General features: G+C 42.1%; 1 protein-coding gene across 2 annotated transcripts in view; it reads left to right on the top strand.

The window, feature by feature from the left end:
• Window positions 1–485: 485 nt before the first annotated feature.
• The window catches only part of LOC134601517 (uncharacterized), a 70,940-nt gene continuing 44,078 nt past the window's right edge, over window positions 486–27,347 (top strand). For both annotated transcript variants that reach the window (XM_063446025.1, XM_063446024.1), the window contains exons 1-3: window positions 486–580; window positions 6,417–6,797; window positions 25,318–25,653. In XM_063446025.1, the coding sequence (XP_063302095.1) occupies window positions 544–580; window positions 6,417–6,797; window positions 25,318–25,653 (754 nt within the window). In that variant the 5' untranslated portion in view covers window positions 486–543. The remainder of the gene's footprint in view (window positions 581–6,416; window positions 6,798–25,317; window positions 25,654–27,347) is intronic.

Below are 27,347 nucleotides of genomic sequence, written 5' to 3'. Positions count from 1 at the left end.
TTTCGTAATGATCATTTATGTCCTAACTTTATTGATCTGCTGCTTCTCAGTGTGGACACTACTTGTCCATATCCAATATACACATCTCCTAGGGGGACATTGCAAAAACAAAAGAGACCCTTCAAGTGTCAAGTCATTCTACATTCACTCTGAGAACCTTACCCATTCAGTGACACTAGTGCTTGATACACCTGCTGACGATAACTGAGTCAGATGAGCCAGTCCAGTTAGTATAGTTTTGTCATTAGATGTTATTATGACATCAAGTAATGTCAGTGGTACTGCATTTCTATAGAACGTGTTATCCCCCTCCCCCCCCCACATTTCTTTTTAATTTATTTTTAACTTCTCTTTTCCTTCTTAAATTTTTGCTCAACAGCCTACAGTCAGCATTCAACCTACTTTCAAAATCTTTTGCCACTTCCTCTTTCTAAATGTAGTCAGTGTACAGCTATAATAAAACAATAAGCCTGACAAAGTTTTTCACACACATAAACAGATGGTACCTAGTTAACGGTGGGGTACGGTGACATACAGGACACCATGGAACTCACCTTGCTTCTCCTACTCTTCTTGCAAGGTAAGTCTCACTTTCTGTTGCTAAAACATGATGTAGAAACATGCTGGAAATGTATTTGTGAGAATGTCATTGACCACTCTGTGCTCATACGATATTGCCTATGGGCAATAAGTTAAATATAAATTGCTTGAGTTAAAAAAATATTATTCTTTTGATGAGCAAAAGGTGATTGAGTTGTAGAAACTATGAAAGTCATAAATTATAACATTGCTTTCATCATTTTATTATAAATACAAAAGTCTGTATTTGTGAACTGGGTCAGATGGTAGAAATACCTGCATATATTGGACAGAGATAAGGCTACCCAGGTGCCGACACGCAATTTTAAGCAATGCACAAATCTAATTCTGTGCAATGCACAAATCAAATCTAGTTTTTAAAAGAAGAAAAACTACCACAACAAGAGGACATAGTCTTAAATTAGAGGGACAAAGGTTTAAAAATAATATCAGGAAGTATTACTTTACTGAGAGGGTAGTGGATGCATGGAATAGCCTTCCAGCTGAAGTGGTAGAGGTTAACACAGTAAAGGAGTTTAAGCATGCGTGGGATAGGCATAAGGCTATCCTAACTATAAGATAAGCCATGGGACTAATGAAAGTATTTAGAAAACTGGGCAGACTAGATGGGCCGAATGGTTCTTATCTGCCGTCACATTCTATGTTTCTATGTTTCTATGTTTCCGGCAACACCATAAATAGCCAAAAGCAATGTGAATCACTCCCCAGCCCACCCCCAGTGTAGTGTTGAGATAGGGGCTTGCTTCCAGTATTGACCACCATATTGCAATCCTCTGACCTGAGAACACTGGTCACGTGGTGAGTCATCGTGCTTCATGGCGCCGGTTGCTAGAAGACTGGAAAATACAAGCTTAGTATTTTCCTTCTTAAATAAATAAGAAAGCCTTAACTGTCCCAAATAAAATTTAGACAAAGCCCTAAAAAGGAGCAAGTAAATAATAATATATATATATATAAATAATAAGAAACAGACAGAAAACACAATTCAGTTCTAATAAAGTTAAGTAGAGATAGCTTCTATTTCTTAATAAATGAAAAAGGCACATATAGGGCAGCTTCAAACCAGATAATGATAGCTTAGTGACAAACATTAGGTATAGAGAAATAAAGAGAAAAAAAGTAAACAAAAAAAAAAGGGGGAAGTTATACATCAAAAAATAAAGAAAAATAAGGAATACAAATAACATCAAGATGATTAGTCCAAAGAAACAATGTGCAACAGATAGAAGTTCAGTGTAGCTGTGAGATACAGCTAAATGTGTATTGAGCCAATCGCCACAACCACCATAACTACTGTACGTGAATAAATACAAAACTATATTGAGATATATACAGAAAACCAGCATCAAAAGGTTAGCCAATCACAGGCTGAAAAAAACGATTTCAACAGGAACTATATACTATAGAGCACTGACATGATAATAGAATGTAACCAAGGACGTTTTCTTAAAAGGTAATGCAAAATGGGACATAATCATCACTCTTAAAAATAGAGGCCCAGTGCAGGGACACATGTAGAAAAATAAATACATCAATGACCTGGCCAACCAGTGGGTCCAGGGTGGAGCATCTATAGAAAGCACTGCCACTCAAGCTTCTCATTGAGACCATGAGGTGACATGGTGTCTAAATGGTGTAGTAATGGTGGAGTAATACCTTTTCGCTATTGCCACCGTGGGTAAGGTGGGGCACATGTTCCAATATTTGATACCTTAGCTGCGAGATATTATGTCTCATAGCCCTGAAGTGTCTAGGTTGTCAGACTTAGTGTTAAGGATAGCGATTGTATGTTGCAAAATTATTTTCTTAAATTCATTAATAGTTTTTACGACATCCCAGGCCGCATGGGCACTTCAGGAAATATTCTTCAAAGTCTGTTTGCCATTTGGAGAATTCATTGAATTTAATGCTCTCGCCTCCCCCAGGGTATGCACATGTAGCTCCCTTTATTATACCACTACAATGGTTACAGGACAAGCATGTGTATGTGCCCTGTACCGGATTGATAAGGAACCTTTATTTATTGCATTTGTACCAAGTGAGTCCACCTTCACCACCATGTCTCTAATGGGTCTACCTCATTTGTGGGCAAACAAAGAGGGCTCCTTGAAAATGTGTTCCTTTTGTCCAGCTGTAACATATACCAAATGTTCCTGCTAACTTTTTTGGGGGGGGAAATGGAGTAATGCGCAACTGGTATTTAAAGTGCACACCCGGGTGCTACCATATTTATTGGAAGGACAAAATATAAGTTGCAAACATTTCGGGCGATTGCCCTTTATCAATGCTAATGTCCTTAGCATTGATAAAGGGCAATAGCCCGAAATGGTTGCAACTTATATTTTTGTATTTCCAGTAAATATCTATTTGTTATCATCCTGATTTCTTATTTTCCACTTAGTGTCATTTTATGGAGCCTTGGATTATTTTGCATCACTCGATTCTCCACTTCCCTAGCATTGTTTTCATTATTTTCTAAGGTCTCCCATTTCCTTGGCACTATATAGTTTTTATTTACAGAGACTCGCTGCTTTTCTATTTTATGGCCCCACCACGGCTCCTAGCAAGTCATGTGACTCAGAACTCAACGTCAGCACCATTTTTTTTAAATACCCTGTTCTTTTAACGTTCTAGTTTTTGCACAGCCCTTGTTTTTGTGTTATTTTTAATTCCTGCATCTCCCCAGCACTAATTATTTTAACTAATAGCTATGAGCTTTTACTGTAAACATTACTCACATTTCAGTCCTGCTGGTCACATGGCTTGAATCCCAGGGCCATTATGTGTTTTTAGTCATGTTTTTCTTTTACTTTTCTTTATTAATAAACTTTGTTATTATATTTCTACCTTGTTGAGCCCAACACCCCCTTATTTTTTTTAGCTCTTTAAATTAGGACAATGTATAATTGTATAACTAAGTTATTTAACATTAGGTCATGTGACTATGATGTCATATGACCGGGAAAATGTAAAATTGTGCTCCCCATTTAAACAGTGTGTATCCAGGTACCTCTGACACGTTCAAAAAACCTTGCCACAGGTGAAATGTGTTAGTGTAATTAATTTACTTGTTTTATTCACTTTTAATCTCATATCTTTTAATTTTGTATAAATGTCTATCAATAAATTAGTGAATTGTACAACATTCCTGGACCATTCTAACTTGCTTTTGGAGTTTGAATATCAACTTTCTTGGTGGGGAACATGCCGCCCAAGGCCTGAGGATTCAGCAAAACTGTAATTTGGCTCTACACCAGTGAATACCTATCCAATAATTTAATAATTCTTTGTATATGACAGTAGGCATTATACCCCAGCACTGTGTGCCTTCTCAATTCCCCCCCCCCCCCCCAGACCCAAACACACTGTGTGTCAGCGCTAATTAACACACAAAATATCAAAAGGCAGCAACCTTAAAAAGGAGATCCCTCAAGACCCTTAAAGGAAATATAAAACAAGACAAAACAAGGAAAAGGCTGCGCCAAAGATACAATATACACAGATAATATCAATAGTGGAGATAGTCCTAGTAAGAGATCCTCTTGTATAGGTGACTTAAAGTCATAGATGAGAGTAAATATAAAGTACTTGATAGAAAATGAAAGATCCTCAGTTAAAACGATGAGTCTATTAATACGAGCTCAAAGTGGAGGACAGCGGATAGTGCAATAAATGTTGTCAAAGATATAATATAGGTAGCAGCACACTCACATTTAAGCGAGCTATAGCCAGCTGGAGCGAAATAGGCGTACAGCGGTATAATCTCCACGTATAGGATATGCAGCATTTGTCCATCTCAGGAGTAGTATCCGAAACTCAGGAATGGGATAGAAAGACAGCTAATAGTGCTCTCAATATAAAAATGGCAGTAGATAGTAAAATGCCAGGCCGTAAAATTAGTGTAAGAGAAAAGAGATAATTGGCACAGGGTAGTGACCAAAAAACCTTTAATACACAATATTAAATTTTAATATTGCGTATTAATTAAAGGTTTTTAGTCACTACCCTGTGCCAATTATCTCTTTTCTTTTACTTTTTTTACGGCGTGGCATTTTACTTTTCCTGTACTCCAAGCAATCCTAGGTCGAGATCATATCACCAATGCTGATACCATAGAGCAGCTAGCCTGCTCTATTCTTGTAAGTAAATTTTTATTCATTTTATCTATTATTTTTATATTGAGATTAACTTTAGCTGTCTTTCTATCCATTTGCTGAGTTTCAGATACTACTCCTGAGGTGGACATTTGCTGCATATCCTATAAATAAAAAATAACATCAACGTTTTGGTTCACATCTGGAGATGTGAGTCGAAACGTTGATGTTATTTTTTATTTTTTGATGAATTAAAAGTTACATTTTATACTATACAAAGACCCTGGAGTGCTCTCCATTCATTTGGATTTCTACTAATTTTGCTGGATTAGCACCGGGCAATGTTTACAGTTTACCAGGAGTGCAAGCATATTGGACTTTTTCTGCATATCCTATAAGTTGGGTTTATTATATTCCGCTGCAGACCTTCTTTCAGGCCAGTATCCACCTAGTTGATTGCAAGCATTAACAAGACAGGAGAGCACACAAAACATGTAACCATACCCAACCACACCCTGCACCCACAATGGGCACGGGACGACCTTGATGAGGGAGGGACTTGATGCATTGACAAAGGGCTTACCCTGAAACGTTTGTGGTTTGTCCTTCTAATAAATACAAGTAGCACCACCTTGTTTTGTGCACACAGCAACTATTTGAGCAGCCATAATTTTTTCTACTTTGTTCTGTTGAATATAAAACTAGGAGTAGGGTGAGAATGGAGTTTATTGGGTTTAAGAAAATGCAGGTGTGTGCTGTTTATTGTTTGCAACTGTCATTTCTGCAGAGCTAAAGATGTGGTAAACTATCTATAAATGGGGAGATGAGCTGGGGTGGGAGGGCATCTGTTCCGATCTGAGTCAGGAGACATTTAACTCAGGATATGGGAAAGAGATATTATGGTTATATATGCCTGTAATAAAGCTACGGAATACGGAGATGCATCTATGAACAGATGAGAGAGGAATAAAACTGAATGAACAGTGTAATCGTATCCCTCCTTTTCCAGCAGGATATCTTAAGTAATTATAGAAGCTCACCCAAACATTAGCCTAGGCTTGATGAAGGTTGAAAACAAACAAATGTTTTTGGGTTCAAATGTACGTATTTATCCACAGACCCCTGGCAGTCTTTGTATCTCTGTTCTGGGCAAAAGAGCTTGGGTTTCCCGGTCACCCTATGCCCCAAAAAAGCGCAGTGCGGCTTAGACATAAGACGGGTCTGTGAAGCTTAGAAAGATAGTCTCCCATGAATCTGCCATGGCCCCCTCCCAAACTCAAACCTTCCCACATATGTCCCCATTCTCAGTGGGCCGTCATGACATACACAGATTAAAAACATTAAATCAGGAAGTTCGTGTTTCCAGCCCAGGGCAATTGCTGTCACAAATAGAATACATGATTGGACAATCAGAATATCAATGTATAATTTTGTTATATTACCTACCCAATAAACCCTCAGCTTTGGAAACTTAAAGTTCACAAAGAGATATGTTTGTTGTTTAAATATATAAAGAAAAATACAACTGGAAATAAACGTTTAACTTTTTCGCTCAAACTATTCCAGTTTCTCACTGGTGACTTTGTTCCACTTTATAGTAAGAGCTTAGACTAAAATTATTCTGCAAAAATGATTAATGATGAAGTTGATTAATTCACAAATCACTGGTACACATTCTCTCTTTATTTTACTCTGTGTGATTCAGTTTGTGTTTTTTTACAGACATTGTACAAAGCTCTGCACAGTATTACTGCGCTCTGCAGGAGAGAACGATCAGAGTGACAGAGGGAGGATCTGTTACCATCCCATGTACATTATCATACCGTGAACATGTGGGAGGGACAGCAGTGCAAATTTACTGTTATGATGACGAAGATGGGTATTGTCATAAAGTAAAGAATAATTATGTTTCCTGCACACCTGATAAATATAGAGGGAATATCTCCAGTGTGAGTAATACAGCTGGACACAGCACAGAGTCAATCAAAATCTATAACCTAAATAGCATGGATGGTACAGTGATTTGCTGCTGTGGGACTTTTAATTACCAACCTCAACCATATCATTCCCATGCGTCATATGGGACACATCTTCTATTCAATGGTATGAATTATATTCATCTCAAAAGAGAAACATCTACTGAGCAAGATTACTAGAGTATATATAACTAGATGATGCACTTTGCATAGTGTATATTATAACTCTCTGCACAGCACAGTTTTCAAACAGTATCACAGCCCATGGGTGCTGCATCTGAACCCAGATGGGAACATATGCACCCGCTCTTTATGTCTGCTGGGCAGATCCATTCCTTTATTCCCTTGTCTGTCTGCTCTATTAGAAACTAAAGGACCAATTCTATTAGGAATGACTAAATGGTCAATGCATGCAAAAATGTTTAGTATTTCACCAACTTTTTAAAAAAATGTTTGCATGGAAAACTTTATGGCATTTGAGTCTGTCACGCATGGTATCTACAGGTTTCATTCACTCTACAGCTTTCATCAGACTCTGTCAACCTTAATACTGGTAAAGCTTCATGGATATTGAGTACTAAATCAGTTAGAAGTCTGCTTACCAGTTCCAAGCCTGTCACTGCCATTTAAAGTACATTAGCAATACAGTCAAGGTTTTAACACAGATCTGCAGGGTCAGCTACTAGCACCATAGAAACTATTATGTGCTGAAGTGATTATAGTGCACCTTTAATTCTTGGAATCCTTAGGCTTTTGCTCTTGGAGCACACCCAGCGTGCAAATAGAAAAAGGAAAGTGATAATTTGCAAATGTGCATCCTGATAGATGCATTCAGTTTATCTTCAGCTATCAGTTACCATGCAGACATTGAAACATCTCCAATTCATGTGATTTATATTAGTCTGGATGTGGATTGGATATTAGAGACTTCCGAATGTTTCCAAACTAATGTTACAGAATTGGTCCGTCCTGACCGCATTTGGATTTAGTAAATCTGTAAATTGCCAATGCAGTCGGAATTTAGTCATTTACACTGGAGTTTGTCCATTTGAACTAAATCCTGTTTAGTGTATAACTGTAACGAAAATATACCCCAACACGCAGGATTCAACTAAACAGAGGACAACACAGAGGGGAGATATGTCTACCGGACCTTAGAGTGGCCGGATTCAACGTATATAGGAGAAGTACAGATTTAGGAGCGATCCGAGGTCAAGGGCACAAAGAGACAGCGTAAACTAGGACTAGCTGGGGTCTGGTACACAGTAAACAGCAAGCCGGCAAACAGAACAGATAAGGATAAAGAGATAACGTAGACAGAAAACAAAACCAAGGTCAAGTACGAAGGAACACAACTGAATACAACAAGCACTAAAGGGAACTGAAACAGAAACCACGATAGGGCAAGGAACTAAGGGAAAGAGGTGAGTATATATATCTTAACATCTATTTTGATTGGTCCCTGTCACATCCACGCCCCCAAAAGGTAAGTGTATGGGGAGTGTGGCATGACAGGGACCAATGGGAGGCCTTTGCCAATTTAGGCTCCCACTGTCCCTTTAAGAGTGCGCCCGAGACCCGCGGCGCGCTCGTAGAGTCAGGCGGGACACGTGACCGCTTCTCGCAGTCACTGCCCGCCTTCCTGTTGTAGCCGTCGGATAAGCCGCGCGCGGCTCGTGCAGCAGCAGGGCCGCGCGCGGCTTGAACAGAGGACCCCGGCCGGCCCCTGGAAAGGATAAGTACCGCTACAATAACCCTGCCAGTGAGCATGGCCTAATGGAGAAGAGGTAGTGAGGTCACATGCACCACGCATCATATAGACATTTTTGTTTTCTTTTATATTCTGTGATGCTTTGGCATTTTATAAAGCTATGCAGATTTAGCCTGGACTTATTATCCCATGCCTGGTTTTCATTTTATCCTTAATGTGCCCAATGTAGAGAGTATATAAGAGGTGATTGTATACTTGGACCTCTCTCTATGGGACAAAATGCGTGGACACAGGGCCCTCTCCATTTGGACACAGATCGAGGGCACTGTTCCTTTAAGCCAGTCATAGCTTTTTTTAAAGTTACCAGCCGCGGCTTATAATGCAATACTAGATTGTGGTCCTTCCCTGACCCAGCGCCTTGTTGCTTGGTGGTTCACATTTGAATATGTATCCATTGTGGAAGTAGGTATTTTGATGATCCGATTTCAGGGGTCGAGCTCTCTGGTCGCCTTGGACCACTTTTGGCTGCTTCCGACACACATGAAGTCTTCATAAACCGCTGGAAGCATGGAGGGGGCACCCCATGGATAGGTATCGTAACAAGACTGTTTATTTGTCATTGTTTTGAATGCAGGTCTGCAGTTCGACATTTATTGTGTAGGGTGGTTTTATATGTTTATTGCAGCAATTGTGGTGCATATGTAAACAGTTTTTTTTTTTTCTCTAAACATATCACATTTTATTTTTCACCATTTAGTTCATTAGCCTCTCTCAAGTGAGTGATACTATTGAGGGCTTTTGTTTAGAATTTGGTTATTTTGTAACTTCTGTGTGTGGCTGATACACGCTTTGGATATTTTCCAAGGCACTATATATAACAATAAGTATCTTTTATTGAGATGTGTCTGTACCCTTACTGTTTTATTGAGATTTAATGACATTTGTTTCTCCATCTGTGTATTTTATTTAGTAAAGTTTACATCTATGACATTAGTATTTTAATAATGGGAGCGCTCACACTCTATCTATAATTTTTCTGATATGTTCATATTCAAGCCCCTCTCTCTAGTGTGTAGCAGCCCTTAATAGTAGACATATATCTATTACCTACAGAATGCTATTTTAGACATTCCCCACCCACTACAAAGTCATCTCTCTAGGAGAAAACTGCAGAGATGGCATCACCAATCTGGCACATTGCCTGTCACTGCCTTGCCCTATACAACCAATGGTAGGGGGGATCTAAGGGCTTGGCCATGAGGTAGCATCTAACTTCGATACAGGACAAAACTCTTCTTTTGATCTCCCTGCCAGCTTAGTGAGAGCCTCTTCAAAGACATATGGTATCTCAAATTTTTGTATAGTATCTCACATTTATTAAATATTTTATTATTGTAACAAATTCATCCACTTATAGTATTGTGTTTGAAGGTATTTACTGTCCTGACAGGAATAGTTGTGCCCATCTACAGCCGTGCGCCTGGATACCTGTTAAACCCAGCATGTCTAGGGACGCCGGCCGCTGCGGATCTATGCCACTTTATAGACCCATGACCGCCCACGTTGAGGATGACGTCGGCGTGCACGTGACGTCACGCGCACGCACGTTTTGGGGTCAAAGGCCGATTACATCTAATCGTTATAACAGGAGGGTTATTTAAACTTATTTTGACATTCTCTCATTGCCCTGTCGTGGTTTCTGCCCTATGGTAATCCGAGAGTGCGTTGACTTTTGGCTTTTTCTTATCGTTGTGTCTGATTCTGTATCCCTGACATCGGCTAGTATTCTGACTATTCCTGTATACATTAAGTCTGGGCATTCTAAGGTCCGGTTAGACGTTATCCTTAGTCCTAGGTGTGACACAATTCTGCGTGCTGGATCAATTAGTAATTCTGACAATTATATCTTTTCATGTGACAACACTGAAGAAAAGACACTCTGCTACAATGTAAAGTAGTAAGTGTACAGCCTGTATAACAGTGTAAATTTGCTGTCCCCTCAAAATAACTCAACACACATAAGCATAAGCCAATAATGTCTAAACCTTTTTTTCAGTTTGACAATTTTTATAGTTTTTTTACACAGTGATCCATAAACATTCCAGAACCATTTAAATACATCAAATGTAGCAGACAATTTAACATTGTCCACTTTACCAGTCTCAGTTGAGTATTTGAGGTTATTCAAGTTTAAAAGCTTACTATGGTAAACCTGTCATCAGTGTGGTGATATGTTGGGCTTGTAGGCGGGGTCATCGATGGCTGGGTGTCATGGCTCAATGTGGAGGGATTCATTAGGAGGGGGGGAGGTGAGAGTTGGCTCGGCGGTTTTCTGGTGGCAATGACTATTGTACTTATAACAGAGCTCCCTATACCCATGGCTGGGTAACTCTGCCAAGGACCGCTTCCTTGCTGGAACAGGGGACAAACTGCAGCACTTCTGCTCACAGTCACAGTGGCTTGACTGGAGTCCTTGAACCACTCTCCTGGAGCCAAATGAGGAACTCGCTCTAGCCACCCCCAGGCACTGGATGACACTCAGTCCCGGGAGCTCTAGGCCTTACAAGGACTTTCCCCGTTGAATCCTACACTGGAACGGTGATTTGTGATTAGCACTTTTCCCTTCCAGTAACTAGACAACACATTCTGGGAGTACAAGCTGAAATATCTTTAATCTGGCCAGATGGCCTGCTTTTATACAATTTGGAGCCACAGTAAACATGCCCATGACATCCCCACACAAATAGGATAATCCCTCCGCTATGCCTGGAAGCCAATTGTGTCAGGAACTGTACAAAACTCAATTATCTCCATGCACAAAAAACACACATTTCACAGACACCCCAAAAAGTACCTTTAAGACATATAAAACCACCCTAAAACTTACATCTCCTGACAGCCATGATCTGGGTGACCAAGATATCAAAAAATCACCCAGATTGGTTCAGAGGTTCAGCATTTTCCTGGAAGTCATAATTTGACCGACCGCACGCATGTTCCTATGCCAAAAATAGTTCCATAAGATCAGGGCTAGCAGTCGGTCTAGTTCAGTAGTTTAAAACTGAACAAACTACCAAACAGAATTAATTGACATACCATGGAGCTTGTTCCCTTCATCCAGACAAACGATCCCACCAAACAGTGTTCTTCTAAGTTATATTAAAACCGAACCCAGGCTATCATGGAAGTCCAGCGGTGTTTGGGAGTTTCAGTGTCCGATTTTAATTCCATGACGACCAGACACCGCTGCCTGCGTTCATGCGAACAAGATGGCCACCTAATGGTCGTCCATAGGAAATGCGGCCACCCAGACGAACACTTAGAACACTCTGGATAGGATCATTACAATGTATCCATTAGGCTTAACAAGCTCCCGGGTGATCCATAGTTCATGCGGCTGTTCGGTTCCGGAGAGTCAAATAGTCTTTTACAAGTTTTCCTGCAGGACCATAGTCTGTGGGCAGGAGGCTGGCAAGCAGGCTTCTCCAGGAGCTTGTGGCAGTTTGTGGAGTTTGTTACAGTGGTCTTATCTTTGCGCCTGTCGGTTGCATGTCTTTCAATGTGTATTAATTGGGTTGATATGGCTGTTCCTGCCATTTTGCCTGGTTCTTGGTGGTGGTTCTTCATTATGAGGGAATACTTGCTTGTCCTTTGTTTATGGGGGGGGGGGGGGGGAAGGTATGTCTCTGGGGGGCGTCAGGCCCAATTTTGGGGCATGTTTGTTTATATTTCTTAGGGGATGTTTAGTGTGGTTCTGTGATTTTGCCATGTCGTCCAAGCTTCAGACCATCATTTGGTGTGTGATTAGGTGCATCTCGCCATCTTTTCGTATTGACTGTTGGTTTCCACCACCTGTATGCATTGATCAATTGTGGGGGAAGTTGTTGCTTTCCACTGCCTACTGATAACCATGATAGCTGCTATGATGATGTGATAGAGGAGACAGCGTTAATACTTTGTTTTTCGGTAGGAGAATAATGTCTCGGGTCTGTAAGGAAGTCATATTCCAGTAAACCTTTCTGCTAAATCAGCCACTTCTTGCCAGTATGTAGTGAGTAGAGGGCAGTGCCACCAGGTGTGGATCATCGATCCTTTGTCTGTTTGGCATCGCCAACATGTATCTGATGTATTGGGGAAGCTTTGTTTGAGGCGCGTGGGGACTAGGTACCATCGGTATAGGATTTTGCGTGATAGTTCAACATGGGACATGCATAGCATCATTGGCCTATGGGCTGAAAATATATCTTTCCATTGGGAGTCGGTTAAGTTGTGTGTTACATAGTTACATAGTTACATAGTTGTGTTGTGTGTTCTGTCCTTTTTCCATGCCTTTTTGAAATGGAAGGAATTTAGCATTGTGTTGAGTGTTCAGAGGCATATACTATTGAGATTAGGTTTTTTTAGGTGGCTTGAGCTGTAAACATATTTTATCCACTTCTGTTAATTGCGGTCTTGGTGGTTTTACAATCGTGGATGTTGGTTGCGTTTTCATCCAAGACTGAAGTTGCATGTAGGAGATGTAGGCTATATTAGGTAGTTTGAATTTTACCACATGACAGGAGGCTTCATATTTGCATATCTTTCTTTACTGAAAACTCCAGCAGCATAGAAACAGTAACAACCAATCAGAGAAAAGATATGGTGCCCATAAAAGGCCCTGTCTATGACATCACTTCCTCTTTCTTTGCTGCTCCAGCCATCAACAGGTCAGAGTAATCATTACCTCTCTATCTATATACCTGTCTTATCAATTATTCCATAATACTATTGTACTTTATTCTCACCCTGACTACCTATAACCTGTCCCTTTCCTATATCCAGTCCCCTGTTTTTCATCGAATTTGTCAGATTTATTGTTTTAGTGTATTTATATTTTGTCTCCGTTCGGCGGTCCGCGGGCGTCACGGCTGTCCGTGCCGCACTCGCCGCGCGGACCTGCTCTCTCTACATACAGGGGGCCGGGTGGGGACGGGTGGGGGGTAGCCGGGGTTAATTTTGCTGTTTGCCGCGTTTTTTCTTCCAGCCCGCTCGCGGCCGCGAGCGGGCAGTTCTTACACATGCGGCCGGCGGCCATCTTGGAACTCGCGGCTCGCGAGATCCGCGACGGCCGCCCTACCTCACACACGGCAGTTCGGAAATCACCCGACCGCCGCAAGGCACATAAAGGATTGCTCTTAAGGCATTTTTTTCTGCCCTAATTTCTCACTCACTTGCAGTTGTATACCAATATCCAATATATAAATATATACCAATATATAAATATCCTTCCACAAGCCATCTAAGGACCCTTTTTTCTATACGGAATCTATGTGAAGGATGTAAAGCATGCACTATTTATGATTTATGAAGGCTGTGAAGTGTATTGTTGTACACATACTATTTAAAGGATCCCTGCAGGGACATATAACACATTACACCTCCCCTCAGGGGATCTGGTATTACTATACCCTTCTGCACTGCGATTTTTTCCTCAATGAGTTCAACTCCCCTGTACAGCAAGAGTTCAATCTGCTGTGTAATTACACACTGGCTAGAGGATCCTGTGCTGATATTCCTTAACGTTTCCCTGTTGCGATTTTTTTGCCACAGTGCCTGCCAACAGTGTCTGCCAAACAAATATTTACATGCAGGCATTAAAGGAGACACAATGTTTTTCCTATACCCCAGGATCTTTATGCCTTTGTACCTTACTCAGGGTCATTCTATATTACTACACCCTGCACAGGGTTATACTATATTACTATACCCTACAGGAATCACCCGATCACCGCGCCCTGCATCTGGATTAACCCCTTCAGGGTTTCCCCTCTCTGGGCACTTTCATTTATGGATACAGTTATAATTATTTATTCTCATGGATATAGCTCTCATGGTGCCTTACAATGGATGATTATATGTTGAGCACACAATCTATGTATTATTGTGAAGCCATACAATATCACAGTTGTTATACAAAACATATACTGTACCTATAACAAGATCAACTATATCACTGTACCCCACAAAGGGCATTTTGTATTACTGTACCCTACAAAGGGCATATTATATTATATTATTGTACCCTACAAAGGGTCATATTATATTACTGTACCTGACGGTGCAAATCTATGTGGGTGTCCTCTGGGTATTTTTTCATGGCACACCACCTGGGGTGACCCCCCAGATATGCATGCAAGGTCATTCATAGACCATTACGTTGATGTGGGTGTCCTCTGGATTACCACGGCACGCCACCCGGGGTGAACCCCGATAGAGTGCACGAAGTCCTACGCCTCAACTTTATCACTGATTACTGCATACATATATGGATGCTCAAACACTGCCTGGCAGTTTTACATTAAAGCAACGGTACCACCTTGCTGGATACGATTTGCAGGCAGGATCATGAGTGTACTGAGTGTATTGCGGAGTACCCTTCACAGGGATACATATCTGTACATTTACTGTACCTGGCGTACATATTGAACGTGGGTGTCCTCTAAGCAAATTTTCATGGCACACCACCTGGGGTGACCCCCAGACATGCATGCAATACTTGTAAGGTGCCAACAACAACTATAATGTGGGTGTCCTCTGGGTTACCATGGCACACCACCTGGGATGACCCCAGTCGTATACACGTGGGCCCTGCGACTGCAGACCTTATGGAGAGAGGTCCCACGCGCTTCTATAATAAGCCTGTATAGTTACATGCGTGCTTACAGCTCTGGCGTGCATTTATGGTGCACCCGGCTAACCGGAACAGCACTACCGGTCAATCACGCCTACGCCACAGCTCCCAATAGCCGGATTAAACTAATGGAGGTGACCCCTCTACACTTGACACGAGTATTTCATACGTTCAGACAATCTGATGCAGGCAATTCAAGCCGCTTTACCTGGGTGACCCCAGTGCTACCAGGAGTCTAGCACCCCTACGGGCTGACCCTCAAACACTACTCCCACTGACTACTATCTCCCAACAGGATGAGAACGGGTCATGGAGAACACTCTCAACCCCCTAGGACTTCTAGGCATTGATAAACGACGCAGTAGCGGCCTCAATGGAGTAGGTTTTCTTGTTAGGAGCTCTGCCCCAAACTGCTTGCTGGAGACCTCAGCAGCAATGTAGCGTGGCCTGGCGGTCTAAGGCGCTGGATTTAGACTCCAGTCTCTCTGGAGGCGTGGGTTCGAATCCCAGACCCACGAGCCTTCATGTCCAAGTAGATGGAACACCGGGAATCCGCGACCCTGTCCACCACAATCTTCTGACAAAGAAGACTACTATCCACCACGCACGTTGGACATAATAGATCACTCACACGAAGACAACTCGCCATCTGAGGAAGTGGAACGTAAGATCTACTAGTATTTGGCCCAGAAGCACAAGACCTACTATTTGACGGTGGGAACTCACCCACCACACTAACTTTAGCCCACACCTCCCTGACGCAAATCCTCCACACCCCTTCGGGGAAAGGTGTCTTTTTTGGGAGGACTGGTCGGTAACGGAACCGAACCACCAACCGCTTCATCTACTAGTGAGTCAACCTATCATCAAGGGAACTCCTACGTGGTATGCAAACGCTTCAGGATAGAGAAAATCAACCTTCTACTAGACCTCCTGAACGATAGCGACTGGTTTACACATCGGGACCCCGAGGACACATACTTGTCAATATCCGCTACCCTAAACTATCTAGTTTTCCTCCGATCCCAGTGATGAGGACTAACACAGCAGTTTACGACGCTGTGGTACCCACAAAGCTACTGAAGCCGGTGAGGGCTCACATCCGCGAATTTGGACGTGCGATGTCTCGTGTACCTGGAAGACTTGCTGACCCCTTGCGAATCCAGACTATGTTTGCAGTCAAATTTGACGTTCACGTTCTGGACTCCACGGGTTTGGTAGTACGCAGACAAATCACTCCCCCATCTGTGTCGGGTCAGTTCCTCGGTTTCGACATCGGCTTGGAGAACTACGTTCCCCGTCGGTCCCCGACAAGATCACCCCTATACGGTTGAATGTCGGACACGCTCTAAGGTTGGATACTATTCCTCTCAGAATATTCACCGGATTGTGGGATTCCTCTCCTCCTCCATACAATCGATATCCCCTGGCCCACTACACTACAGGGCCATGCAACGACTGCTGGCTAGATACGTACACGCCGGTCACTCATGCGACCACTGGATCCCACTGTCGGCAGAAGTGAGGACGGAATTTCGATGGTGACTACTTCACTTGCAAACTTGGATCGGCAAATTGATCATTTACTCTTCCTCCGGATGCGTAGTGGTGGATGAACCCATTCAAACGGACCCAACCGCTCTCCACAATGGCAAGGGTTCTTTCGATACACACGCACACACAGGATATCGCTCCTGACACTCCTCGGACAATGCCAACCGTGGTTCCCGGATCACCTGGGGATGTCTCGCGAGGACCCTCTACCACTCCCTACCTTCCCTCTATTTTTGACAGGACCTCAAGGGGAAGCCAACTTCCTTGTCATGGAAGGACGACTGGCACTAGTGGACTGAACGTTTCAGGGCCTCCTGAAATGTCCACAACAACTAAAGACCTCTGATGGGACTCAGGCCCCCGGCACCAGGAATTGCTATATTTCTGTCTGTCCGGCCTGGAGTGTTTGTTGGGTGGAAAGGGATTCCTTAACTATCTGTCACACCTGGTCTCGTTGGGGTGGTCATATCGATCCCTCAACGTGATCGGATCCGCCATATCGGTGGCGCACGTACAGGGCGGACCAGTAGGTCAAGATCCACTGGTTTGTCGACTGATACGGGGTGCCGAATTATCGAGTCCCGGCACCCAAGTATTCACACCTCTGGCAGGTGGATGTGGTGCTGTTATTCCTTGGGGCAATAGCAGGACAATCCTGGTTTGTCACAAAAACAACTTTCAGCCAAACTAGCCCGCTTGTTATGCTTCGTCTTATTGACGGGTGACGGACGTTAGGGCTTTCGATATGGATGGTTTCCTCTATCACACCAGACGGGATTACCTTTACCATAGCGAGACGAACTAAGTCCAGTTCATCTTCGGTGTCATACCCATACTTTGTGTCAGACACCAAACTAGGTGTGGTCGGAACGCTAATGGGGTATACCGAAATCATTCCCCTTCGTATTCATGCGACGGGTCTACTCCTGACTTCTTACGTGGAACCTCATGGAGAGGTGCCTACCGCTGCACTGGCCAGATAGAGCCGCAGGCTATTGCATCTAGCGAGCGTCGAACCTTGTTTCAGGGGCCCACTCGGTCAAGGGAGCGGTGGCTCCACAAGTCCTTTTCGGCCGACGCTTCCCTAACCAACATTATACGATGCGCAGTTTGAGCGCGAGAGGGTACGTTTAGAACGCTCTATTTCGGCAAACATCTCATACTTCCTTCACACTGGTCAATTCTAAACTTTAAAAATGCAAATATGAAGCCTCCTGTCATGTGGTAAAATTGAAGATTATACTAGCTTTAGTGTACTAATAATCTTAATTTTAGTAATGACAGGAGGCGAATATTTCCCACCCTATAGGATCCCTCCCATGTTTTCTCGTGTTGAACTGAATTTACCCTTTATGTTCAGGAAGGTAAGTATGTTATGGTTGTATGTTTGCTACTTAGATATGTGGCTTGAGAGACTTGTATAGGTTGAATAATTAGACATGTACTTTGAATTATGTTGTGTTTATAGATTCTTAAATGTCATTGCTTTAGAATTAATATATATTGATATGTTACTCTTTCTAGTATCCATTGGTATATCAGATTCTTCATGTTTATTGTATGCGGACAAGTTACCACGCCAGAGTCCTTTCACCTTTTTCTTTTTCTTACAGCGTGAACGTCTTCTCATCAAGACAAAGACTCACCTTCCATAACTCTGCATCACGGAACTACTGGAGTTGATTATTCTAATATGTTGTGGAACTGTTGACGTAATATGATTATGTTTATTGTTGCTATTTATTGTTTCGCTTCAAAGAAAGAGGAAGTGATGTCATAGACAGGGCCTTTTATGGGCACCATATCTTTTCTCTGATTGGTTTTTACTGTTTCTATGCTGCTGGAGTTTTCAGTAAAGAAAGATATGCAAATATTCGCCTCCTGTCATTACTAAAATTAAGATTATTAGTACACTAAAGCTAGTATAATCTTCAATTCCGTTTGGAGTTCGTGAATGTTTTGAGGTTTGAATCTTGGAGGAGTTGGGACATAGTATGTACCTTGTGTCTGCTCCAGATCAAATAGTTAAAGTCCGGAATGAGGAGTGACAAGGCAGCTATTGGTAGGGCTGGAGAGATGTGCTGCGCTCTGCCCAGGTTATTTTGGTAATTGTCCCATAGGGTTATGGTAAGTTTTGCTGTGGGTAGCATGTTTCAGCTCATGGGTCGCCTATCTTTGGGTAGCCATATCAGCTGCGTTAGAACAAAGATTCACTGAAGGGATCCCCCTATCTCCATCCATGCTGGCAGGTATGTGTGGTGGAACGAGGATAGCAAGAGAGCGATGTGAGCAGCTCTGTAGTAGCCCGACAGGTCCGGCATTCCCACTCCACCATGGTTAAATATTTTGTGCATTGTTGATTTTGCAACTTGAGGTTTGATGTTCCCCCATACAAATGAGTTTAGGATCTTCTGCATGTCCTGGAGATACTTTGCTGGGAGTTGCAATGGAAGTGATCTAAATAGGTATTGAATTTTCAGTAAAATAACCATTTTGGCTGCCGCTATCCTGCCAGTAAACAAGTGATATTTTCCTCGCCACCCCTGGATGATATCTTTGAGTTCACTGAAGAGTTTTGAGTAGTTGGCTTTGTGTAGAGTGTCAATTGTGGGTGCAATGTGTACTTCCAAAAATTTTATGTGGTCACGTCTCCAATAGTATATGAAGTTTTGTTTGAAAGAATGCATGTCATGTTTAGGGATGTTTATGCCTAGAGCCTGTGTTTTGGTAACATTTAGTTTGTAATAGAAACATTTGCTGTATTGGGCTAGGATGTCGTGAAAATTGGGAAGAGATATTTGCGGTTGTTCTAGGGTAAGAAGAATGTCGTGCGCAAATAGAGATAGTTTGTGTTCGCGGCCTTGAAGTTTGATTCCATGAATATTCGGGTTATCTCTTATCATTTGGGTTAGAGGCTCCAATGCTAGGATATAAAGTAGGGGAGAGAGGGAGCATCCCTGTCTGTAACTTTTTCAAATAGAAAAGTGGCGACATATAAAGCCCCCACTGGCCACTCGAGCGGTTATTAGAGTTGTGAATTAGGGTGTGTAACGGATCGCCTGGCACCCCGACTGGGTACTTCCATTAATGGATGCTCCTAGCGTTTCCTGAGGACTCCAAGCACTGCAGCAGACACCACAACCACCGAATCAGAGAAGCGTATAAATCCTCTCAAGCATATGAATTCTGTAGACAGTTGAATAGGAAACCATACGAATAGGTTTACACTCCTAGCAGTCAAACTGGAACAGCATACAATAAATCCTCTCCCAATAATGAGACGACACTTCACTTTGAGGGTTAAGCAGGAGCTGAGGCTGGCACTCCCAGCCTGGTTTTTATTACAGTTGTTGAGAATACAGGTCCGCCCACAGGGAGGGAAAAAACAACCAATCAATCGGTACATTACACACAGATACTCGCACACAAAATCCTCCCCTCTGCCTGTAATAGGATTACTGAACACAATGGGTAATCTCATTATCACAGGCAGAGGAATACAGTTTTATAAAAAATATCACAGGGACCCCAAAACATGCAATAACCCCATATAAAGTGGGTGAACCACATATCCAAAATTCACCCAGATCCATTCAGTAGTTTGGAAGATACAGTTTAATACAGATTCCGCAGAACATATAACAGATTATATAAAAAAATAATTACTGTATAAAGTGTCCCCTGTTGTATAGTTTAAAACTACTGCACGATGTCTTTGTGTGCCAAATACCGGTGAGATGGCACCGTGTAGAGAAATCACAACAATGTCTGTGAGTTAAAATGGACGCCATCCATTGTTCTCACCATGTGCTTCATCCATTGTTCTCACCATGTGCCTCTGATACATGAAATGGTGGTCACCCAGTAACTCCACAGTATGTCCCCAGATGGTTCTTAAAGGGCCAGTAAGGTCATACATAATCCATTATGCCCAAATATTGTACTTGAAGGGCCATATCTCCCAGGGACCATAATCACAGGGCAGGAGGCGAGCAAGCAGTCCCCTCCAAGAAACTGGGGCAGACTCTGGTGCAGGGTCCAGTCCGCTACAGGGTGAAAATCCAAATTTTTGGAGAACTGCAAGACGGAAGGGCCAGTGCGGCCTATCAAAGGCTTTTTCAGTGTCTAATGAGAGCATGACACTAGGGGCCCCCTTACCCACGTCCCGTATAAGATGTCAAGCAGTTTCCTTGTGCCATCCGCCCTCTGTCTTCCCCCCACAAAGCCCACTTGGTCCTTGTGGATGGATCTTCACATCTGTATTTAACAGAGAGATAGGCCCGAGGTTCTGGCTTCTAGTTGGAGGTTTGCCTGGCAGGGTGGTAACATGTGCCATTAGCATGTCAGGAGGCATGGTTCCCTTGCTAATTATATGGTTGAATGTTTTTTCTAGGTGGGGTGCAAATAGGGATGTGAATTGTTTGTAATACGAGTTTGATAGTACATCTGGAACTGGGAATTTCCCAGAAGGGAGAGATTGAATGGTTTCTATTATTTCTTGTGTGGTTATTACATTTTGTATTGATGTCCTTTGTGTGTCTGTTATGGTCGGCAGGGTTGTTCATTGTAATAATTTTGTTGGTCGGTTGGTGTAGGGCCTTATCTTCCTTAAGGATATAAAGCGTATGGTAATACGCTGCCATTTCGTCATTTATATCTTGGGGGCTATGTAATTTTTTTGCCGGTATTAGTGATAAGGTATGGGATTTTGGAGTTGGCTGGTTTTTGGCAGAGCATATTAGCCAAAGTTTTCCCGACCCTATTACCTTGGAAGAATGTGCTCAGTTTTAGTTTAGTTAGCATATGTGTGGTTTTGGTTAAGGGCAATTCATTGATGCGGTTGGTGGTTGCTGCTATGACATCCGAGGGATGTAGAAAGTGTGCATTAGTGGTGTCCCTCAGTGTTTGTAACTAGGTGAGGTGTTGTTGCTATGATCTTCATTTGAGATATGAAGCATGACTAATTAGTAGGCCTCTTATTACTGGTTTGTGAGCCTGCTAGGTGGAGAGGGTATCGAGCTCCAGGATGGTGTTATGTTCAAAATATGTTCGAATATGGTCTGCTAAGTGTTGTACAAAGTGATTATCATGTAGGAGAGTGACGTTGAGGCGCCAGGGTGGTCTGCTTCTGTGCTGGTAGTGGTTCATGAGGGTTAGTGTCATTGGAGCATGGTCTGACTATGGATGTTAGAATGAGATCAATTCTGGAGTATGTTTTATGCACTGCGGGATAGTAAGAATATTCCCTATCAGAGGGTTTTTGTGTTCTCCAGGTATCATATTGACCATGCTCCATGAGTAATTTTATGAGTGCTTTGCAATTGGCTTTGCGGGAGACATGTCTGTATGGCTAAGATCCCCGCAGATTATCAGGGGGCTATTAGTGGTCGCCGGCAATTTTGCCAGGACTTTGTGCAAGAAGATTCTCTGTTGTTCGTTTGGGCTGTATAGGCCCACAATGGTGTATTGTAGATTGTTGATGACACATTGGAGTATCAAGTACTTTCCCTGACTTACTTTTTTGATGTTGAGAAGTTACACCGTTAATCAGCTGTGTAGGAGAATTGAGACTCCTCTGTATTTTATAGAATGAGTTGCATGGTATTGTGTGGGGTTGTCTCTGAGGCCAAATTTTGGAACCCTGTTTGTAACAAAGTGTGTCTCCTGCACACACTATATCTGCTTTGTTACATTTTACATCCTCCAGTGGCATTCGCCATTTGTGAAGTGTGTTTAGACCTGGTGTCGTGGGAGTATATCTTCATGTTCTGAAGGTAAGGTGTTATGGGTTTTTACTTGCGACATGCTTTAAGTTACCAGCTGAGGTTTGGGTTCAGGCGTTGGGAAGGGGAAGGACCGAGGGAAGGGTTATTGGATTAGATCTGGAGAAATATGTACAATTTGACTCCTGTTGGTCGAAGTGCTAATTAAAATTAGGTATATACAATTGACCTCTGGTGGTCGGGGTACGAGGGTCGTACCGTGGGGGTTAGGAGTAAAAACAGCGGGTGGCTTATGGGCTCCAGTGCGGGTTGAGAGGCTGGAGCAGAAACCTTGTTCATTACATTAAGTGTGAGTCCCAGTTTTGTAATGACATAATCTCTGCCAGCACGGTCAGTGATATCCACAAATTTGTCAGACCTGTGTTAGGTCGTATATGTGTTGTCTAATATGGCTGTCAGTTTGACATGTTGCCTTAATAATAAAACTTTAAAATGACCATTTGTCCATAAACCGAGCACTGTTAGCAACTATAGCTAGAGACATGGGGCTGAAAATAACACATGTAGATATGGAAAGGAATTAAGTTAGAAACAAGCTATCAATCCATGTTGAGCAGCCAATTATGCAGCTATACATATATGTCAGACAGTGTGAGTCCCAGAGTTATAATGGCAGGATCTCTGCCAACTAGTTCAGTGACTTTAACATTTTTATGAGACTAATACTAGGTCGTGATAAGTGTTATCTCCGAGGAGGAGGGGAGGATCCCGCGGGAGGGGAGGATCCCGCAGACGTAGGTTCGTCCTCTGTTGGCCATGCTGGTTTCCATAGTCTCCAGTTTATGTTCCAGGGCTTGTGTGAGGAGACCAGTTCTTTGCATTTTTTCTCCATGTGAGATTGTCTAGTGGTTAGGTCAAGGACCTCTTTCTTTTGTTGGTCTGCTATTGACTGCCATGAGTGTCTGAGCTTAGCAGACATAGCTTCCATGGCTCGCTCAATGAATTATTTTGTAAGGCTTTCGGTTGTTTTGAACTCGTCCGGAGCTGCCATGTGGTTGCTGGCATCTTAATCTTCAGCTCCATCTTGCAAGGTACCCTGGGTGGCCTCAGAGAGCGTTTTTTGGCCAAAAATTCAGCTTTTCAGCTTTAGAGGTAGATTTTTTGGTCTTGTGTTGAGACATGCTGAGATGGGGAGATTCTGAGGTTTCTGCGGTGTATATTAGCTTTAGATCTGGAGCCCATTGTCTTTGGGAAATAGACGCATAAGTGCTGCCAGCATTGCTGCAGAGGTTGAAGGGGTGGGAGGCCAGCCTGTCAGTACTCAGACCATATGCCGCACACTGCATCAAATTGGTCTGCATGGCTGTCGTCCCAGAAGCAAGCCTCTTCTAAAGATGATGCACAAGAGAGCCCATAAATAGTTTGCAGAAGACAATCAGACTAAGGACATGGATTACTGGAACCTTGTCCTGTGGTCTGATGAGACCAAGATAAACGTATTTGGTTCAGATGGTGTCAAGCGTGTGTGGCGGCAATCAGGCGAGGAGTACAGAGACAAGTGTGTCTTGCTTACAGTCAGGCATGGTGGTGGGAGTGTCATGGTCTGGGCCTGCATGAGTCCTGCCGGCACTGGAGAGTTACAGTTCATTGAGGGAACCATGAATGTCAACATGTACTGTGACATACTGAAGCAGAGCATGTTTCCCTCCCTTCAGAGACTGGGACACAGGGAAGTATTCCAACATGATAATGACCCCAAACACACCTCCAAAATGACCACTGCCTTGCTAAAGAAGCTGAAGGTAAAGATGATGGACTGGCCAAGCATGTCTCCAGACCTAATACCTATTGAGCATCTGTGTAGCATCCTCAAAAGGTAACATATACCAGTTCTGTGATGTCATCATGGAGGAGTAGAAGAAGACTCCAGTGGAACCTGTGAAGCTCTGTTGAACTCCATGCCCCTGGAAAATAATGGTGGCCACACCAAATATTGACACTTTGGGCCCAATTTGGACATTTCCACTAAGTGATGTATTCACTTTTGTTGCCAACAGTTTAGACATTAATGGCTGTGTGTTTAGTTATTTTGAGGGGACAGCAAATTTAAACTGTTATATGGGCTGTACACTTACTACTTTACATTGTTGCAGAGTGTCATTTCTTTAGTGTTGTCACATGAAAAGATATAATAAAATATTTACAAAAATGTGAGGGGTGTACTCACTTTTGTGAGATACTGTAGCTGGTACTCCAGGCTCAGATATGGGGCCATGCTGCCTTATGGGTAATCTGGCTCTGGAGATATGTGGTATGTTCCTTATATGTTGAACCAGAAAGAAAAGAGAGGATGGAGTGTTTTGCAATCAGGATTCCGGGGAGTTGAAGTATTTGTGAGATTGTTAAAACTTTTATTCAAAAAACCCTCCTAAAATATTAACAAACAGTGGTGAATATAAAGATAAAGAGAGAAGGGAGATAGGGCACAAGGACCTAAATATCAATAGAGAAGTGATAATGTATGGAGAAAAAGTGTAGATTCAAATGCAACCAATTAGAGAAAAAACAAAACAAAACAGGAAGTATATATCTAAAGCCAAATCCTCCAGACTAACTGCCTTAGAAAATTAAATACCCCAATACTTACTCTACACTGAAATCTCCCTTCCTCCTATTAATGAGACCAGTCCTGTATTTGACAGCACTATTAGACTTTAATAGATGGGACCATTTCTTTCAGTTTTTTGTTACTTAAGCTAGCATTTTAGACTAATTTGGTTCATTCTATTATCAGGGTTATTTCCTTAATAGGAGTGGTTTTTTTTTTTACTATATCTAGCTCACTTATTTTCTTTTTTGTTCATTATATGTTGTTTGACTTAGCACATTGGCAATTTTTGTCACATCACTGTTTCTATGTTACCTTCCATAGGAATGAACAAAGTCTATTTCTCTCCTGTCTGAATAAAGATGACTTTCTTCTCTCTAGATCAGTTCTGGGTGGATCAGTTGGAAGCTGTTACTGCTCTCAAAGGAGACAATATAACCATTCCCTGTCATATTAATTACCCAGCTGGAAGGAGCATTACTGTACAACAAGTCACGTGGAAAATGGGAGCAACTTGCAGCAGAGATAATTATATAATACCATTCCAATATGATGCCAGGATAAATACTGAGCATTTTTCTTTGTTGGATTTTCCTAATGAGGGTTCCCTGCATATTAATAATATACAGATGAATCATGGGCAGACTTACTGCTGTTCAGTGATAACCAGTGACGGAGAATTCAGTGCGAAACACGGCACAGAGCTGTTGATTAGAGGTAACTTTTATTTAATTATTTTCTTAGATATATAAATAATTAAATATTTTCATTCATTAAGGGTTTCTTAAAGGTACACACACAGTTATGTAATAAATACCCACCCTCTGTAGCATGTTCCTACAATTACAATTATTAATCACTGCCCTTCCAGCCTCATGTGACATTCTCCCACCCCATATGTAAGACCACCAGATGCTTCAGTCACCATTTGACCTGGCATTTAGTGATCATTTAGCGGCTCTAGAGCATAATCACATTTCCTGTTTTCAGGAATAATGTAAAAACATTTTGAAAACTAGCAAAAGCATGGTTAATAAGACACATGGCAAGGCTGGGGTGAGTGGCTGTGAGGATGAGATACATGAAGGGTCTGAGGGTAGGGAAAGAGACACATGGATGCACTTAGGGAATGAGACACAAGGAGGGTCTGGAAAGTAATTAGACACAAAGAGGTGCTGAGAGTAGGGTAATTAACACATGGAGGGGCAGGGGGGGAGACACAGAAAGGGGCTTGAGCGGAGAAAGAGAGGCTGGGGAGGAGAAAGAGACACAGAAGGCTGAAGAAAGCAAAAAAGGGGAACAAGAGACACACAAAAGGGCTGAAGAAAGAATAAAAGAGACACAGATGTGCTGTAATGGAAGAATAAGACACACAGAAGTGATGAGGAAGGACAAAAAGAGATAAAGAGGTTGGGGCTAAGAGACAAAGTGGCTTGGGAGAGACAGACACACAAAAGGGTCTCGGGAATAGAGATAAAGTCAACTGCTTTTAGAGACTCTTCTTTCATTTGGCCACTTCTAAAGAGTATAAACAAAGTAAGGCCATATTGTTACTAAATCCCCACATTTATTTGCTCTGATAGGTGATTTGAACCTGTATTTTGGTGTATACGCTGTTCCTGTAATATGCATTTTTAATACTATTTGGCTGCAGCAACACTATTATGAAAAGCATGCTCTGTTGCCCTTGTTTCCTCTATAAAACATCACCTCTGCTACACACAAGTGTAAAATGTATTAAGGTGCTCTCTCCTGTTACTTAGTAATTCAGTTACATCTTCACCGTGAGGGCATGGCTTAAAGGGGCACTAACCTGCCAAAAAACTAAATAAATACAAATCTCTCAATAGTAGATATACACCAAATGAAAACTTGCATTTATTTAATTATGCATTTTTTCATTGGGTCTATATACAAAGCAGCTTGCAATCCTTTGCAAGTCCTTTCCTTGCAACCCAGCCCATACTTACTGTGGCTGTCCAATCACAGACTTCCCAATGTAAATGAGAAGTTTTTGGAAGGCAGGAATACTGGACAATAACCTGTTGTATGCTTGAAAGTCAGGGGGTGTAACCAGCTTAATTTTTAAAAGTGTAAAATGTAAATAAGAGGACACACTCGTCATACATAAAGCTTTTCGGCAAGCAAAAAGGGGCTTTAGAAATCTGGCGTATCCCTTTAATCTTTCCGTAACAGGCATGTTCTGTTAGTTTATTCAAGGCTCTTCCTTTGAGATTTTCTGGAAATTTGATAATTGTGCATTTTCTTAGATCCATATTTTACACGGACCACCATTATTAAGTAAAACTTTAAAACAATATCAAAATAATCAAAATGTTTGGGAAGCTAGGGATGGATGAGGATGTTTTAGCAGTATGGTTCCAAAATTAGGCCAAATGTTTTTTATATGT

Source organism: Pelobates fuscus, chromosome 3 (genome assembly GCF_036172605.1).
Source record: "Pelobates fuscus isolate aPelFus1 chromosome 3, aPelFus1.pri, whole genome shotgun sequence".
NCBI lineage: Eukaryota > Metazoa > Chordata > Amphibia > Anura > Pelobatidae > Pelobates > Pelobates fuscus.
The sequence above is the reverse complement of the archived record's forward strand: the minus strand, read 5'-3'. Positions and strand labels throughout refer to the sequence as shown.